The 18,957-nt window shown below is 32.7% G+C and overlaps 2 protein-coding genes across 2 annotated transcripts in view; both read left to right on the plus strand.

Annotated features, from left to right (window-relative positions):
* The window catches only part of LOC122333514 (sphingomyelin synthase-related protein 1-like), a 10,181-nt gene extending 3,892 nt beyond the window's left edge, over positions 1 to 6,289 (plus strand). Inside the window, exons 2-7 of the mRNA XM_043231170.1 lie at positions 3 to 316; positions 1,464 to 1,731; positions 2,830 to 2,925; positions 3,599 to 3,750; positions 5,026 to 5,130; positions 5,841 to 6,289. Coding sequence (XP_043087105.1) covers positions 16 to 316; positions 1,464 to 1,731; positions 2,830 to 2,925; positions 3,599 to 3,750; positions 5,026 to 5,130; positions 5,841 to 6,145 — 1,227 coding nt within the window. The 5' untranslated portion in view covers positions 3 to 15 and the 3' untranslated portion in view covers positions 6,146 to 6,289. The remainder of the gene's footprint in view (positions 1 to 2; positions 317 to 1,463; positions 1,732 to 2,829; positions 2,926 to 3,598; positions 3,751 to 5,025; positions 5,131 to 5,840) is intronic.
* Positions 6,290 to 10,307: 4,018 nt separating this feature from the next.
* Positions 10,308 to 18,175, plus strand: LOC122333551 (voltage-dependent anion-selective channel protein 2-like). Its single transcript, XM_043231234.1, has 9 exons — positions 10,308 to 10,463; positions 12,072 to 12,143; positions 12,303 to 12,352; positions 13,391 to 13,543; positions 14,432 to 14,484; positions 14,560 to 14,787; positions 16,133 to 16,283; positions 16,387 to 16,444; positions 17,358 to 18,175. Exons 2-9 carry the CDS (start codon positions 12,077 to 12,079, stop codon positions 17,447 to 17,449), a joined length of 852 nt encoding a protein of 283 aa, XP_043087169.1. The 5' UTR covers positions 10,308 to 10,463; positions 12,072 to 12,076; the 3' UTR covers positions 17,450 to 18,175.
* Positions 18,176 to 18,957: the final 782 nt, after the last annotated feature.

Consider the following 18,957-nt stretch of genomic DNA (forward strand, 5'->3'; position numbering starts at 1 on the left):
AGTTCCTGTGAGAGGATGCGCGAGCGAGAGATGGCCGGCAGCGTCCGGCACTGGAGCCCGAAGCAGGTGGGCCGCTGGCTGCGTGAAGAGGGCTTCTGCGACTACGTGGACCTTCTGTGCAACAAACACCGCCTGGACGGGACCAGCCTGCTGACGCTGAGCGAGTACGACCTGCGCTCTCCTCCGCTGGAGCTCAAGGTCCTGGGAGACATCAAGCGGCTCATGGTTTCTCTCAGGAAGCTGCAGAAGCAGAACGCAGACGTTTTGGAGGAGCTGGGTCTGTCCTACGACGGACACTCGCCTCAGAACAGCGCAGGTGCTCTTTCTGTTCCCGTTTGTGTCGAGCTTGTCGCTAGTTTTGTGTTTTTTACGTTGCGCAGGTACTTGCTTTTGCTTCATAAAAGATGGGTTCAAGCGCTTTACTCTACAGACAGCTGAAGCACAACACGATAACACGCTAAATAACACGCATGCATTATATAAAGCAGTCCTTGTGACTATATCGCAAGTCTTCTGATAATTATACAGCCACACGCTCGTGATAGAAATGAAGGTTAAAGCAGGTTTCTTTCCAGTTCTAATAGGACTGAAGAAGATTCAGCAACTTTAGCTGTGAAACAAGAAACATTTAATACATGTTTAAGTTTTTACTGTATGAATATCTAAAGCGTAGCACAATAATTTACGTGCTATTAAGTACAAAATTAAGGACTAAATATGCCAAGCTCCAAAAAAAACTGAACTATATTCCAAGTCTTCTGAAGCCACACACAGACGTGTGTGTGTGTGTGTGTGTGTGTGTGTGTGTGTGTGTGTGTGTGTGTGTGTGTGTGTGTGTGTGTGTGTGTGTGTGTGTGTGTGTGTGTGTGTGTGTGTGTGTGTGTGTGTGTGTGTGTGTGGAACCTTTGCAAGTTCACTTGCAGATTTGCATGAAATACGCAGAAAATATCAGCAACTTGACGAATTTGAACGAAAATATTAGCATCTTTAGCTTTAAAACAAGACGAACGAGTGCATCGTTCCATTCAGTTTCACTGAAGGTCATTGTCTGACACGTAAGCATCTTATTATGCTATTTACATATTTATAATATCTGTTTTAGACGGCATTAGACAGCGTTACTTTAAGTGGACTTTCAAGTGCAGTACTATACACACAGCTCAAGTACAGCGCGATCATTTAACCATTAGAAAACCGGTCAAACTCCATAAAAGACACCAAGAATACTATAAAGCATTATAAAAAGCATACTTTATTATTTATGCACTATATATGTATATGTATATATTCTGAAGCCATATAAGCACACCATGTTCATTCTAATAGGGTTGTATTGTTCATTTTTAGCGGCTTTAGTCGTTTCAGAAAGCACAGCGAGATGAGTTCGGTTGATTGAAATCCCAAAAGCATTCAGCTTTGTTTCATTCAGTGTCTTGTTCTCTGTAATATGGCGCGTGCTCCAGGCGGAGTGGACTGGCTGTGTAACGGTGAGTCTGCGCGGGATTGTGACGCCGTGCTGGACACGTTGAGCGGCGATCAGTATCATCAGTACAACAACGGCAAGTACAAGCAGCAGCCTCGGAGACTGGACCCCGAGTGCTGGAAGACCATCATCAGCTCCGTCTACGTGGTCTTCGTCTTCGGCTTCACGTCCTTCGTCATGGTCATCGTCCACGAGCGCGTGCCGGACATGAGGACGTACCCGCCGCTGCCCGACATCTTCCTGGACAGGTGATTCGATCGAAGGATACAGGAAATACAGGGAAAATGTTAAATATTTTTACTGTTTAAAACCCCTCCTCTCTGTGTGAATATCTGTTAAAGTGTGATTTATTTCTGTGATCAAAGATGGATTTTCAGCATCATCAGAAGGAAGATTTCTGCTCGTAATGTTGAAAACGGTTCTGCTCGGTGTTTCTGTGGAAACCTTTTATTGTTCGGGATTCACGGGTGATTAGAAAGTTGAACAGAATTGATTTGAAAACGAATGCATCCTCGATGAATGAAAGCACGCCAGCTAGTCTATTTTCAGTTAGCGGTCTCAGCTTGCGTTTTCCATTTTTGTAAGCAATGTAAGCAATGTAAACATTATAGGGATTTTTATAATGCAAGGCATTTCTTAAGGGCAGGCGGCGTAGTTATCTGTCTTTTCAAGAATCTCTAAATGCATTGCAGAAAACCATCTTGAAGTAAAAAAATGCATTTGGTCTTAATTGTAATTGCCTTCTTTCTCCAGTATCATCCTGCATTTCTGTGACTGGTGCTATTTCTATTGCTTGCATGAGACTCGAGGCCGTATTTGCTGAAAGAATCATGAGCCAATATGCACCAGTGTTCTCTGCAATCAGCCCCTGAGACTTCTTGGAAAACGCAGCCCAAATCAGTCACTCACAGTTTCCCGTTTCCTTTAAGAGGAGCTGCTATTCAACCAGCATGTGGATAGTTATATTATAAATATATATAACTATATAAATATATGTCATTTCGGGGGAAAATACATTAATGTTGATAGGAATATCAACCTATATAAGCCTATGAAGTACGATGAGTTGTGCTCTAGCACCCATAAAACTTTTTTTGCTTGCCTATAATTTAGCTTCTAGCTGCAGAAATACTACAGAAGTGAACCGCTCTGATGGTGAGTTTGTCTGTTAGAGGTTTGACCGTTTTTCCATCAGGCACCATGGGAAGTGGTTAGAGTTCACAGCTGAAGATGAGCACGAAAACATCATAAAATAACAGCGTCAATCACCATCTGTTTGGAGGAGGATCGTGTTTTGCTCGTTGTCTCTGTTTATGACCTTTCACCTGCTTCCCTTCTCCCTCCAGCGTACCCAGAATCCCCTGGGCGTTTGCGATGGCCGAGGCCTGTGGCGTGATCCTCTGTTCTGTTTGGCTGCTGGTTCTGCTGCTTCATAAACACAGGTAACAAACATGTGCACACATTTATAATATATGCATGCAGGTATGCTAAATATATGCATGCATGCTTGTATGCTAAATATATGCATGCATGCTTGTATGCTAAATATATGCATGCATGCTTGTATGCTAAATATATGCATGCATGCATGCTTGTATGCTAAATATATGCATGCATGCATGCTTGTATGCTAAATATATGCATGCATGCATGCTTGTATGCTAAATATATGCATGCATGCATGCTTGTATGCTAAATATATGCATGCATGCATGCTTGTATGCTAAATATATGCATGCATGCATGCATGCTTGTATGCTAAATATATGCATGCATGCATGCATGCTTGTATGCTAAATATATGCATGCATATATTTGTAAAGCTGTTGCATGTAATGCATTGCGCAAACTTGTACACAGTTTTCAGGAATGTCTCTTTTGGCAAAAATAGCACTTTGTGTGTTTTTTCTCATTCAAGCAAAGCATTTCCAACAGTAATGCAATTAATATGGGCTGGAGGGAATTGTTATATTTCAATGAAAGATTTCTCCTGTGGAATTGTATGCACCAATGAAGCGTGTTGAGAATATAAGGTTTGGTTGGGTCTGACGCTCACAGAAAGCAAAGGTCAGGCCGTCAGAGAGGCTTTTATCCCTGTGACCCTGTCTCTGTCAGGTCCATCCTGTTGAGGCGGTTGTGTAGTCTGATGGGGACGGTCTTCATGCTGCGCTGCATCACCATGTTTGTGACATCTCTCTCTGTCCCGGGTCAACACCTGCAGTGCACTGGGAAGGTATGGGCGTCACACTCTCTGTCTCTCTCTCTCTGTGATCCATAACCCAGTAAGCTACATGAAGGCTGTTCTGAAGAAAAGGGCTGCATAACCATGAGATTGCATTATATTTGTCCTTCATGGAGAAGCAGATCCCAGAAGCGCTTTCCTTCACCAGAGAACTTTTCTATTCCTCTTCAGTCCTAAAATATTCACTCTGGTTCCCCTTGACATTTCTATTAACATTGGGTAATAATAAAAATAATATAAATATTTAAATCTTTTAACAAAAGGTACACTCATAAAATGCTGCACTTTTTTGTAAGTGGTAATGGTTTTATTTGTAAGATTATTATTATTATTATTATTATTATTATTATTATTATTATTATTTTTTTTATTTTTTTTTTTCTTCTTTATTTAATCAATTATTAGCTACACCCTGAAATAATCTGGCACTTGTTTTTTTGCATAAAGATTTTTTTGCATTTCAATGTCCCCTTTATTGTTGTTGTTGTTGTTGTTGTTGTTATTATTTTGTCATTATACATTTTCTAAATACTTACTCGAATGTGTAAAAAATATGGTAATAAAAGTATTTTTTTTTAAACAAAAAATAAAATAATAATAATAATAAAAAGCAAAATAATAATTTTATTATAAACTTCAATTAAAAGCATTTTTTTTTGCATAAAGAACATTTTTTTCATTTTACATTGTTTTCATGTCACATTTATTGTAATTTATTGTTAGTGTTGTTGTTATTATCTGTCTATATCATAAAAAAAGGTACATTTGTATGTTAAACTGCTTCAATTAAAATATTTATTTTTTGTGCTTTAAAAAAATAAATAAAAATATGACCTAGACCAAATGTAAAAATTATTCCATTCATACCTAAAATTATAGAAAAGACTTATTTGTCTTATTTGTGTGCTGTGTATTTTGTACTTACCAACCACAAACTGAAGTCATTTTTCATAACAGTTCCCCTCTCTCTGTGTGTGTGTCTGTGTGTGTGTGTGTCTGTGTGTGTCTGTCTGTGTGTGTGTCTGTGTGTCTGTGTGTGTGTGTGTGTCTGTGTCTGTGTCTGTTTGTGTGTCTGTGTCTGTGTCTGTTTGTGTGTGTCTGTGTGTGTGTGTCTGTGTCTGTGTCTGTGTCTGTGTGTGTGTGTGTCTGTGTGTGTGTCTGTGTGTGTGTGTGTGTGTCTGTGTGTGTGTCTGTGTGTCTGTGTGTCTGTGTGTCTGTGTGTGTGTGTGTGTGTGTGTGTGTGTGTGTGTGTGTGTGTGTGTGTGTGTGTGTGTGTGTCAGATATCACGGTGATGTGCAGACGTGCCATATGGAGTGGGCATGACGCTGACAGTGTTCAGTGGAGATTACATGTTCAGTGGACACACCGTGGTCCTCACCATGCTCAACTTCTTCGACACGGAGTGTACGTTCACACGCATGTTTTCCAATAAAACCTTTACCAATAAAGCACCGTTTCCACCCAGAGAGTTAAAGACAACAGATTAATTTATGAAGATATTAGATTTTAGCTGATATCCAGTATTTTTCCATTGATTTTGCCCGAAAACCGATACGGATTTATTTCCTTTTTGTTTGGAAACAACACCAAGACTCAATAAACTGATTTCTTATTTATACATCAAGAGCTTTAAAATCAACCGCATTCTTAAACTGTATTTTTTTTTTTTTCCGATAAGATGCAGCGTTAAAAAGTTTAAATATTATTTTAAGATTTGCAGACGTCGAAGGCAAAAGAGTTCTTAAAATATTTCCAAAACAAACGTATAACAGATTAATGAATAAATATGCATATATAAAATGACTTAATTTACAGCAGTCATGTTTTTTTTTTAATTCATGTGTACTGTGAAGATGAACTTTAAATCAAAACACACTCATTTTATGTCATTGCTACTTCACGTGAATCCTCTTTTCAAGACACATCGTCAAATTTTATCGGCCCGATGCCAATATTTTCATTTAAAGTGATTTCTGAAAGGTGCATATTTTGGTTTTGGCCTGCATGAAAGGCAGCACTTAAAGCCATTATCGGCCGATATCGGTTCCGATAATATTGCGCATCCCCACTGTTTTCTGCATTTCTGTGCTTGAGATCTTCGTCTCCGTCCGCAGACACGCCGCGCAGCTGGAACTTCATCCACACGCTCTCCTGGGTGCTCAACCTGTTCGGTATCTTCTTCATCCTGGCGGCGCACGAGCACTACTCCATCGACGTCTTCATCGCCTTCTACATCACCACCAGACTCTTCCTGTACTACCACACGCTGGCCAACACTCGAGCCTATCAGCAGAGCCGGCGCGCTCGCATCTGGTTCCCCATGTTCTCCTTCTTCGAGTGCAACGTCAACGGACCCGTTCCGAACGAGTACTGCTGGCCGTTCGCTCGGCCCGCCATCCTCAGGCGCCTCATCGGCTGACCCCCGACGAACGCGGCTGATCCCGCCGATGCCATGATGTAGAGGAGGCCAAAAGCTCTCGAGCGGAGGCGGACCGCCAAGTGTTTTTACTCCGCTTTTTAAAAGTGTCTGTACTTTTATCGGTGTTTCTTTACTTCACAACATTTAAAACATTTAACGTATAAGAAAAAGCAATTTGCAAAAACCGATAAATTTGCAAAAACCGATAAATTTGCAAAAACCGATAAATTTGCAAAAAAAACCCCCCGATAAATTTGCTTAAAAATGAGGGAAAAGATCTGTTTATTGTGTGTCACGTCCATACGATTTATGATCACAACAACAACGATCTTTGTCAGGCGTCTATGTCGTATATGAGGAGATTACAAAGATTAAACCAGTTATCTGCTTTTGCTATTTTGCTATAAAACTAACTTTAAATATGAAAAAAAAAATAGTGAGCTTTAACCTTTATTTATGTATTGAATTTAGTTATTATTACTAAATCTAAACAACCCAAATGCAGTTTGATTGATATTACTCGGAATGTGCAATAAAATGTGATAATATAAAATAATAATAAAATAAAAATTGAGTTATCGGTTTTTGCAAATAAACTCACTTTTTAGTGCACTACGTCTCATCTCAAATGCTTTAAATTAGTAAAAGTGATTCAAACATTTAGTACTGCATTTTTAATGTTCTTAAGCGTTTGAGGTAAAAAATAGTTTTATTTGTGAAATATAATGCAGTAGAAATATGTTATGTTTTGGCATGTAGTAAAGTAACATTTTTCCAAAGAAAAACACTGATAAAGTACAGATACTTTTACATTTACCGGAGTAAAGTTAAAATACTTCAGTGCTGTCCGCCTCTGCTCTCGATGAACACGCACACACACACGCGCACACACACACACACACACACACACACACACACACACACACACACACACACACACACACACACACACACACACACACACACACACACACACACACACACACACACACACACACACACACACACACACACACACGCGCACACACACACACACACACACACACACACACACACACACAGGTTTCCTCCGGTAGCTGTTGTCTTTAAAGGGATTTCTGTGTGTGTCTGGCTTATTTGTATTTCACGTCGGAAACTAAAACTACTAAACTGGAGCTATGAAAGTCTTGCTCTTCCCGTTGACTGGGAAACCTCTTAAATGGTTTGCATGACAGTCAGTATTCGTTTCATCTAGTTTCATAAAAATCCTGTAGATACTTGACGTTGTAACCTCCTCATTTCTCCCAAAGACCGATCTTTAGCTGTAAAGATATCGACATGATCAACCTTCAAAGCAATATGAAACCTCTTACTGTTCTTTTAAAAGGCTTCGTGTGAAACCGTACGGTTTATTTGAATTATGATCGTTGCATTTTGGTCTTATTGCCATTATTGTTGCTATTTTCATAGTGCAGACTTTATTTTGGCAGTATTAGTGTCTATATGGGATAACAAAATGAAAATACTATGTTTAAGAGCTAAAAATGTTTCTTGTATTTTAGTGAATCTCACAAAATGCCATTGCACAGATATGTATGCATATACATATATATACAGTATATATATATATATATATATATATATATATATATAAAAAGTGAACGTTTGTCATGAGAAAAATGTCAATGCAAAAGTATATTTTGTATTTAATATTATATAATATATATTATAATATATATATATATATATATATATATATAATATTTATAAAATGTAATACAAATTAAAATATAGATTAATATGCAATTAATATAGAATGTAGATATATTTCACCATCAAACTAAATAATAAAAAGTTAATAAAATAAAGTTAAATATATATGGAGTTACTTTTATTTAAAAGAAATATATATATATATATATATATATATATATATATATATATATATATATATATATATATATATATATAAAAATTTAGCATTTTCATGACAAACACATTTTTATATATATATATATATATATATATATATATATATAAAAATTTAGCATTTTCATGACAAACACATTTTCTATATATATATATATATATATATATATAAAATAGCATTTTCATATATACACATTTTCCCTATATATATATATATATATATATATATATATAAAAATTTAGCATTTTCATGACAAACACATTTTCCCTATATATATATATATATATATATATATATATATATATATATATATATATATATATATATATATATATATATATATATATTAGTATTGTATACAATAAAACTAAAATAATAATGTTTAATTATTTTTCAGTTTTACATTTTTTTTTTTTTTTTTTTAATTGAATTGTGACCCTGACAGCTTTTGTGAGATTTAATGTCATTGAACGCATTTCCCGTTTTTATCGTGTAACGAAAAGCAGTTTTCGCCAAACTTTGGAATGAAGAAGAGGCGTTTTGTTTTTTTTTTAAGAGCATCATTCCAGTTGCCAACGACCTTTGATATGTGACTTTGTCTTTATACGAGCGCTTGTTTTTCACCGATGTCCTGATTTATGTCAGATTTACTGTGTACGATGGTCATGAGGGTATTATAGTCCTTGAATGTTTACAAAAAAAGAAGTCGTCGATGTTGAAACACGTTCTGAAAGCAGAAGTGGAGAATCGTGCTCGTCTTATTTCTGGTGTTTTAAGTGGAGTAAAGGGTGTTTTTGTGGTAATCGGGGCTAGTTTTGATGAGGTTTTCTGTGTTAGGTCATTAGGATGTTAATTGAGTGTATTTATAGATCTCTTTGAGCACAGAGAATTGAGTGACCTTATGCGTGTTTGACGGAGATCTTAAGGAACCGAGATGTTATCGTGTATTATTATCACGTCCGTTGCTCAGAGCTCCTCTGAACGTTTCCATCCGAGAACTAAATCTAAAATGCGTTTTACGGGGTGGCTTGGGAACGGAGATTTTCTGATTCGCCAAATATCTGCCAGCGATGGTTTTCACGCGCTCTGTACGCCTCGGACTAACAGCGGCAGAGTTCAAGACGCGCACAGCCTCAGACGTTCGTCTTCGTTGCGCTCGAAAATGCCACGCAGCCTCTTTTGGACTCCTGTTGAACCTGGAAATGTATTTTGCAGATTTAAGTGAATATTGTGTCCGATCGAATAATGACGGGATGCTCATCATTGATCTGCCATCATCAATAAACTTGACGGAGTTTCTGTCCCGGCCTTTTTGTTAATAGGAATGATAAAAAAAATAATCATAATGTCTAGTTTCTGGAGCATGCGCTCATGCATTTTGAAGTTAGCTATTTATAGTTATTTATAGTTATTTTTATACTTTTATATAATTACCGGTGGAGGGGGAAATTAAAGATTTTTATTTTAGTTTTATTTTAATGGCAACACTTTAGTTAATACTAGTTAACATAAACTAAGAACGAACAATAATTCTACAGCGTTAATTTTAATAATAGAATATAAATAAATCAGAATATTATTTAATTTATTTAATCACTTTTTGTAGGACTTATGCTAAATTTAAAGCCATGCTAAATATAAATGTCTGGTTATCAATACAGAAATGAATTTGTAAGTTTTTTTAAAATCTATAACTACACACACACACACACACACACACATATATATATATATATATATATATATATATATATATATACACACACACATTGCATTTACAGACAAATGTAACAATTATATATAACTATACTTAAAAACAAATGCACTTTTACAAGGGATTTAAAGTAATATGTTACATAACAAATTACATAAAGTGATTTAATTTTAATAAAGAGAAAATACCACAAAAATGGAAAAGGAAAAAAAACCTAAATGACGATTTTACATATGTAAACAATAATAATTGCAAATAAAACATGTTACATAAATGTTCACTTTTCATTTTGACTTAAGTAGGGGGTAGGAAGCCTCATCTAAACGTTGTATCTCTGTTCACAGATGATCAAATAATCTTATTTAACGTGTTTTAAGTGATTTTTTTCCTTTTAATCTGCATAGGGAATCAGCAAATATTTAAATCATAGCAGAATGTAATAAAGTTTGGTTTACAATTACGATTATGGCCTTTTCCAAGCAAAGAAATGCATTCGTGCGCGCGCTTAGTGACGTTATACCAGCAGCGGGAGCAGCTGAGCACGTCATTTCAGTCAGGCGCGATTCGGGGCAGCTCCTAGGGTCCTGATTCCGCCGCGTTAGCTTTAGCGTGTAGCTCGTCGCGGGAGTCTCCTTCGTCTGTCGCCGGTGCTTCGTGACCCGGTCCCGCTGCACGGGTTCGACCCGCATCCTCCGGTCAGTGCTCTCGAGACCTTTTAAACTCGTTTCACAGCAGCGCTCTCGAAACCTGCGTGAAGTTTCAGGCCGGTTCCGCTGACTGATACATGTCTCCGTGACACTGAATTAAATTCACCTCTTAATATTTGAAGATTATTTTTTTGTCTTTTAGCTTTCAAAAATCTAATTGCTCTAATTATTTTCCTGCCGTATTGTCGCGCATTTAACAAATAAACATGGCCATGGTTGCCTGTTTTGATAGTTAATATTAATTAATATTATTTTTTTTTTTATGTTTTTGTATTGTTATTAGCGCTGTCAAAGGATTATGTAATATGTAAAAGTGTATATTTATTTATATATATATATATATATATATATATATATATATATATATATATATATATATATATATATATAAATACACACATATGCATGTATATATTTCAGATTTTCTTTATGTATTGTATACATATTAAATATAATATTTAAAATATACATTTTATATAAACGACAATATTTTCAAACTATATGCTGTGTGTTTGTATTTATATTCATAATATATACAGAACAAACATACATTATGCAGACAAAAATTTTGTTTTGTTTGCAATTAATCTTCGGACAGCTATTTATCACTAGCATTAATTATTATGCACTTAAAATATGATTTAAAATGTCGCTTTATATAATATTTACAAAGATGAGGGTTTTTGCAGGTTTGAATATTTTCCTTATGTTTTATGTAACTTAGAAAGATTAACTTAAAAATGACACAAGCATACATAAATTAAAAAATATATATAAAATTCTTATTTTAAGTGTGTTTAAAATGTTGGACTCTGCCCATTTCAAATGGCTTGATAATAAAGCGTATTAATAATAATTGTTGTTATTTTTGTATTTATATATTAAAAATTATAATAAACGCAAAATAAATTTAAATAAAACGGGTGTTCTTCAGTGTTTTTGTATGTGATAAGTTTCATACATTTACATGAATAATATTTGTTGTTTAATAAATTATTAATAAATATATTTTAATAGTTCTTTCGGAAAAGTATAATTATTAAAATATATTTTAATATATAAAAATAAATAAAAATATTTTAAAAATAAATAAATAAATATATATATATATATATATATATATATATATGTGTGTGTGTGTGTGTGTGTATATGAAAAAATAAAATGCTAAAAAATGTATATAATTAATGGAAGAAGATTTAAATCATTATAATGTAAATATAAGATAAACTATAACATTTAATTTAAGCAAGATTAATACATTTTTGGTTCATTCGTCACATTTGAAATGGAGGAAACCATTGGATGCATTGCATTGTGGGATGCAGTGTTCATGTTGTTGTCTGCTGCAGTAGTTTGTTCAGGTGCCCTGTTCATAAGTTGGCTTTGTTCTGAGTCTCCTGAGGCTGTAGGTAGGTGTGTGTGTGTGTGTGTGTGTGTGTGTGTGTGTGTGTGTGTGTTTACTTTGACCACACCTGATGTGCAGTAGAACCACACACACACACACACACACACACACACCTTCGGTCTGATCCCTTGAATCTAGGAATATCGGTGTCAGGGGTTTAAGATCTCTGCTCCTGGTTGTGTTCACAGATATAATGGCTGTTCCTCCAGCGTACGCAGACCTGGGAAAGGCTGCCAAGGACGTCTTCAACAAGGGCTACGGTAACACACTCCTGCAGAAAACACTCCTTCAGACATGCGTACTGTCTTATATTTACACCTGTGTGTGTGTGTGTGTGTGTGTGTGTGTGTGTGTGTGTGTGTGTGTGTGTGTGTGTGTGTGTGTGTGTGTGTGTGTGTGTGTGTTTCTGAATGCTGAAGGTTTCGGGACGGTGAAGCTCGATGTCAAAACCAAGTCTGCTAACGGTGTGGTGCGTGCTTTCTGCATTTTTCATTCGCTTTTTTTTTCTGTGTTCATCCGTGTCCTTTATTTAAGGGTTTCAGAGTTCAGTTCACCTTTCCGTAAAACAAATCAAAGCAGAAAGTCATTATATTTGTGAAGTCAGAGCATTAAAAGTTGCATGATCTGCAAAAGATCATTCTCTTCCTTAGTTTTTGACTTTAGTACAAATATCTAAACATCCCAAAGTCAAGTTCTAGAGATGCATAATAAAGAAATTATTCAAGAAATAATAAAGAGAGTCTTATTCTAGGAAGTTGCACTTTTTGCTTTTTAGGTTCTTTTTTGCAAAAAATATTAATATATTGTGTGTGTTTTGTTTTCTATATATATATATATATATATATATATATATATATATATATATATATATATATATATATATATATATATATATATATATATATATATATAACAAAATTAAAACAGATAAAATAATATAACAAGAACTAAATAAATAAATAAATAAATAAATATATATTTATTATATATATATATAAAAAATATTTAAAATAAATTTCTAAATGTTTCTTTTGTTGTTGTTGTTAATAGTTTTATGCATTTTTTATTTTAAATAAGTGCAGCTTGAAACAAAATTGTAGCTAGACTAAATAAAATGAAAGAATAAAAAAGTTAATTTATTCCAGACAGCATTTCTCGTTCTAATTTAGTTTGACTTTGAACAAGATAATAAACAATAAATAAAAAAAAACAATAAATTAAAAACTAAATATGCACATTAAAAAAAATAAAAAAATCTAATGAAACTGACACATGCACACACAAAAGAATTTACTCAAATTAAAATGATAAAGATCTAATAAAAACTATAAAGTGAAACATTTCTACAATAAAAACAAATATTCAAAACTATAGCAGTAAATGATACATTTGATAAAATATTAACAGTTAATTATTTATTTTTTTAAGATCTTAACTGTCATCAAACATCTGAATGTAGTCACATTGCTCAGATGTGATGTTATAATATAATGTTTGTGACTGTCAGGAGTTTAAAACCTGTGGCGCGTCTAACATGGACTCAAACAAGGTCAGCGGGAACCTGGAGACCAAGTATAAGTGGGCCGAGTACGGCCTGACCTTCACAGAGAAGTGGAGCACGGACAACACGCTGGGCACGGAGATCACCGTCGAGGACCAGGTACACAGATCAGAGTCGAAGGCTTGGGATAACCACGTTTCTTCTGCGTTTGCTTGATCGCTCATACAGTAAAAAATGCTGAAATATATTTGCCGTGTAAAACAGCTGTTTTCTGAGTAAATGTGTGATAAAGTGACGTTTATTTCTGCGTTGCGCAGCTGAAATTTTTTAATTCATTGCTAGTCTTCTATTAAGCTGAACATATCAGTATTTTTACTCAAATAAAAGCATTTTTATTTTATTATTTTATTTATTTATTTTTTTAATTATTACAAACTGTTTTATAGTTATGATAGCATTTAATTTCATTATTGATGATTCACTCTTTCCAGATGTTTTAACCTTTGGATTGTTTTACTTTATATATATATATATATATATATATATATATATATATATATATATATATATATATATATATATAAAATATATTTATATATATAAAATATATATATATATATATAAAATATTATATATATATATATATATATATTATTTATATATATATATATATATATATATATATATATATAAAATATTATTTATATTTATATATAATATATTTATATTTATAATATTTATATATATATATATATATATATATATATATATATATATATATATATATATATTATATATATATATATATATATATATATATATATATATATATATATATATTATTTTTATATATATGTTATATTAAATATATTATTTTATATAAATATAAGTATTATTTCTAAATATCAAATGTAATTATCATTGTTTTTAATCATTATTTGTAGAAAAATTCTTTTTTAATTGTCTTTTTTATTTATTTATTAAGTAAATAAATTCCAAGAGATAAAATCGAATTTATTCTACTATTTAGCATTTTGTGTTTCTCAGATCACCAAAGGACTGAAGCTGACCTTTGACACGACCTTCTCGCCGAACACCGGGTACGAGGACGTCCTGTGAGTATCAGGATCTGGAGATGAGCTGATGTCTGAGGTTTATGTGTGTGATGTTCACAGTAAGAAGAGCGGCAAGGTGAAAACGTCTTATAAGCGTGAGTACGCCACCGTGGGCTGTGACGTGGATTTCGACTTCGCCGGTCCGGCCGTCCACGGAGCGGCGGTGCTGGGATACGAGGGCTGGCTCGCCGGATACCAGATGACCTTTGACACGGCCAAGTCCAAGATGACTCGAAGCAACTTCGCAATCGGATACAAGACCGGAGACTTCCAGCTGCACACTAATGTGTAAGAGATTCACCATCTTTATTTCTTATTATTATTTTATTCATATATATATATTATATATTATTATATTATATATATATATATATATATATATATATATATATATATATATATATAAATTTTAGTAGTAGTGTTATTTTTTAAATATCAATATAAATATTTAAGTATTAATATTACATAATTATGTATAATTAAAAACAACAATTATTTATTTAATTAGTAAAGGTAATTCTTATTTATTAACAGTAATGATACTCCTAATACTGCTACGAATTATTGTTATTCTAGTAGTATTTTTGTTCATGGTTAATAAACAATTGTTATTATTTGAAAATAGAATTTTATTTGCAACTAAATATTAAAATAATCTAAAATATGATATATAATGATGATGTATAACACTTATTATTTAAAATAACTATTAACTGATGATAATATTACTACTGCTAACTATTAATATTATTATTAGTAGTACTTGTAGTGTTGTTACTTATAATTAATGCATAACAGTATTTTTATTGGGAAAATATTACTTTAATATTATTATTTGTAACTATAATAAAGTTATTTTGTAGTTATTATACCAATAATGTTTTTTGATTTATAAAAATATTGTTATTATAAATGAAAACTCAATTTTAGTAAGCAATTATTATATAGTGTGTATATATATATATATATATATATATATATATATATATATATATATATATATATATATATATATATATATATATATATATATATATTTTTTTTTTTTTTTTTTTGTGCAATTCTTCATTTATAATTAATGACAATTATTATGTTTATCAACAGCGATGTAATAAATAATTTTTGTAGTTATTCAAATTATAAATGTATAATTGGTACGTGTGTATTATATTTTTATTAATTTTATATTTTCTCATATCACAAATATAAAAACTAATTGTAAATAATAACTGTTATTGTTTTGTTCCTTTATTATTAATAACTATAATGAATATTATACATTTATTATTGTTATTATTATTTGTTGGATAATTTTTTATTTTACAATTCTTTATGATTGTTATTTATGATCAACTGTAACAAGATTTTTTATTTAATTATTATTATTATTATTATCATAACTATTTATCAACAATGAAGTAATAATTCTAATTATTATTTTAAATAATGTAAATGTATTTCTTTCCTTACTTGCACAGTGGCTGTGTTGTTCAGGACCGTATTAATACTAATAATACTCATAATAATGCTCATAACGCAGCGATGCTCTGATGTGTTTCTAGTTCAGAATATCCCCGGCAGACTCTGCGGATCTGGATCACTGTCCTCAATAATCTCTCTGTTTGCGTGTCAGGAACGACGGGACGGACTTCGGCGGCTCCATCTACCAGAAAGTGAGCTCTGATCTGGAGACGGCGGTGGATCTGGCCTGGACCGCCGGCAACAACAGCACTCGCTTCGGCATCGCCGCCAAATACATGCTGGACTCCAGCTCCTCCATCAGCGTGCGGCTCATTTATTATTTTTATTGATGCACGCTGGAGGTCATTCACAGCTTTGAATGACAGTCATTTAATAGCCTCTGTGTGTGTTTTGTATTTTTTTCAGGCTAAAGTGAATAACTCCAGCCTGGTCGGGATCGGTTACACACAGACCCTCAGACCAGGTGAGTGTTACAGGAAGACGTGAAACCTCCCTTTATTTACTTTCTTTTCTTTTTTCCCCACACACGTTTTATAGAAAATATTTATTTACATTTTATTGTATACATTTTTGTTATTATTTTATCCATTGTCTCTTTTTTTCTTATGTCTTTTTATTTTATATGAAAACCTTTTTTTTATATTAGTTTTTTTTGTTTTTATTTATTATTTTATTTCGTTTCTTTTGTTTCACTTTTCGTTTTGTATTTCTTTATTTCATTGTATACATTGACTCTGAAGTTTTTTTTTTTTTGTTTTGTCTAAAATGTTTTTATTTTATATGAAAACATTTTTATTTTTTAAATTATTTATTTTGTTTTTATTTACTTTGTATTGTTTTATGTACTTTCTTTTGTTTCACTTTTCATTTTGTATTTCATTCTACACATTGACTTTGAAGTTTTTGTTTTGTGTAAATATATATTTATATAATTAAATATAAATGTTTATTTTATATTAAATTATTATTTTTTAAATGTTTTGTTTTCATTCCATTTCTATTTTTTTATTTAGTTTCTTCTGTTGTACTTTTTATATAATTTTTTTATTGCATTTTTTTGTTGCCATTTTATAATTTATTTAAATGTAAAAAAAAAAAAAAAAATTATTTTTTTATTTAAAATATTAACATATTTTTTAATCATTTTAATTTCTCTTACAAGCGGTGTAAAAATAAATATTTATACTGAAAGTGGTTTCTGTGGTATTCTGTACAACGTCCAAATATCCAAAATGAATGTATCACTATAAATCTCATAAAACAAAGCCGTGACCGTGCAATATTTCCCTCAAACTCAAAAGAATCAAGTATTTATTTAGTACAAAAAATCTCTCTGATTGTGGTGTGAGTTTGACCCGTTAGCTGTCTTTGTCCAGGAGTGAAGCTGACTCTGTCTGCTCTGGTCGATGGAAAGAACATCAACGCTGGAGGTCACAAGCTGGGTCTGGGGCTGGAGCTGGAGGCGTAACACCCGGCCGGGCGTCGTGTTCCTCACGGGATCATCCCAAAGGGAAGAGTCGAACCCAAACCTGCGCCTCGTCTCTTATTTATTTGCAACACTACCTTTACTATCGATATTTCTCTCCAAACCGGCGCTTTTCGACCCGCGTGTGCTTTCCTCTCCAGGCCAGTTTTAGTAACGGTTTACCAAAAATGCAAATATTATAACTCGCTCATTCTCGTGTTGGTGCAAACCTGAACGTTTATGCCGCTCTCGCTGTCAAGCTCCAAAAAACACACACACACACACAATGTACTTCTAAACGAAGCGTTCTGATAACTTTGTGTGAGAAACATGTAGTATACACCCTGGTCATTTTGACTTTGTGCCGTTTTTTGGAGCTTGACGGGCCGTTTTTGTGGGAAAAAAAGAGGAGCGTGATGTTCATTTTGGATGGACGTGAGGGCGAGCGACTGACTTTGGCCTGGACTTCTTCTGAATGTAGTTGATGATTTGCACACGGAGCGTCTGGACGCTTTTGTCGGCTGTTTGTTGTGGTTAGCTCAGCTTCATCATCCTTCGCTCTCTGCATTCAGGCTTTATGGTGTTCAAACGGGTTCTTTAGGCGTGAGATGACCTCACTTGACCTCTCCAGAAACACAGACACGGATGAGGGAGACGAGAGGCTTTCCCTGCAGAACCGCACAAACCCTTCTGTATGTCGACCTTTGCAATAAAGTACTAAAACTGGAATTGTTTAGTGTTTTTTTTTTTTTTTTTTTTTAAACTATATTTAAAAACGTATATAAGTTCATAAAATCATGTTGTTTTTTCGTTAGTTAGCTGCATTTGTTTCTTATTTTTTACCTAATCAAAATAACCTGACTGCAGTTTGATTGAGATCTGAATGCTTGTGATTTTTTAATTTTTATTTTAAGAAACATTTTTGCAAATGATCTTAAAAAAAAAGTGGGTGTATTTTTATATATATATATATTTTATAATTATTAATTATAAATAAATGATATATATATATTTATACATATTTTATTTTATATATATATATATATATATATATATATATATATATATATATATATATATATATATATATATATATATATTTTTTTTTTTTTTATTTTATTGTTTATAATTATATAAAAATTATAAATCACATATAAAAAATATATATGTAATTTATAATTTATATATACTTATATAAATAAAAAATATATATTTATGCATATTTTTATATATTATATATATTTTAAGAGCAGCGGCTTTTGAGCTAGCATTGGTCAGTAATGTTTTAGGGCGGGGCTTAGCGAAAGGTAAAAATCTTTATGCAAATTAAGATTTACAAACCTGGATTTTCGAGGTGTTGTCAGATTTATTAAACAAGCCTTATATTAGAAACGGCCAAATTTAACCCCATTTTTTTAAATTCTTGCATCTATGCACTCCGTTATGCAGAGCTCTATTTGTTGTCAGGATGACAATACGAGTTAAAAAAATTATATATATATTTATATTTG

The sequence above is a fragment of the Puntigrus tetrazona genome, unplaced genomic scaffold (genome assembly GCF_018831695.1).
Source record: "Puntigrus tetrazona isolate hp1 unplaced genomic scaffold, ASM1883169v1 S000000283, whole genome shotgun sequence".
Taxonomy (NCBI): Eukaryota; Metazoa; Chordata; class Actinopteri; order Cypriniformes; family Cyprinidae; genus Puntigrus; species Puntigrus tetrazona.

Bases quoted from the DNA above. Each gene is read 5' to 3' on its own strand.
- LOC122333551 (XM_043231234.1), top strand. From the start codon at position 12,077: ATGGCTGTTCCTCCAGCGTACGCAGACCTGGGAAAGGCTGCCAAGGAC. The intron at 14,485-14,559 runs GTACGAGGACGT...TGATGTTCACAG, and splicing joins ACCTTCTCGCCGAACACCGG to TAAGAAGAGCGGCAAGGTGA. The intron at 16,284-16,386 runs GTGCGGCTCATT...TATTTTTTTCAG, and splicing joins ACTCCAGCTCCTCCATCAGC to GCTAAAGTGAATAACTCCAG.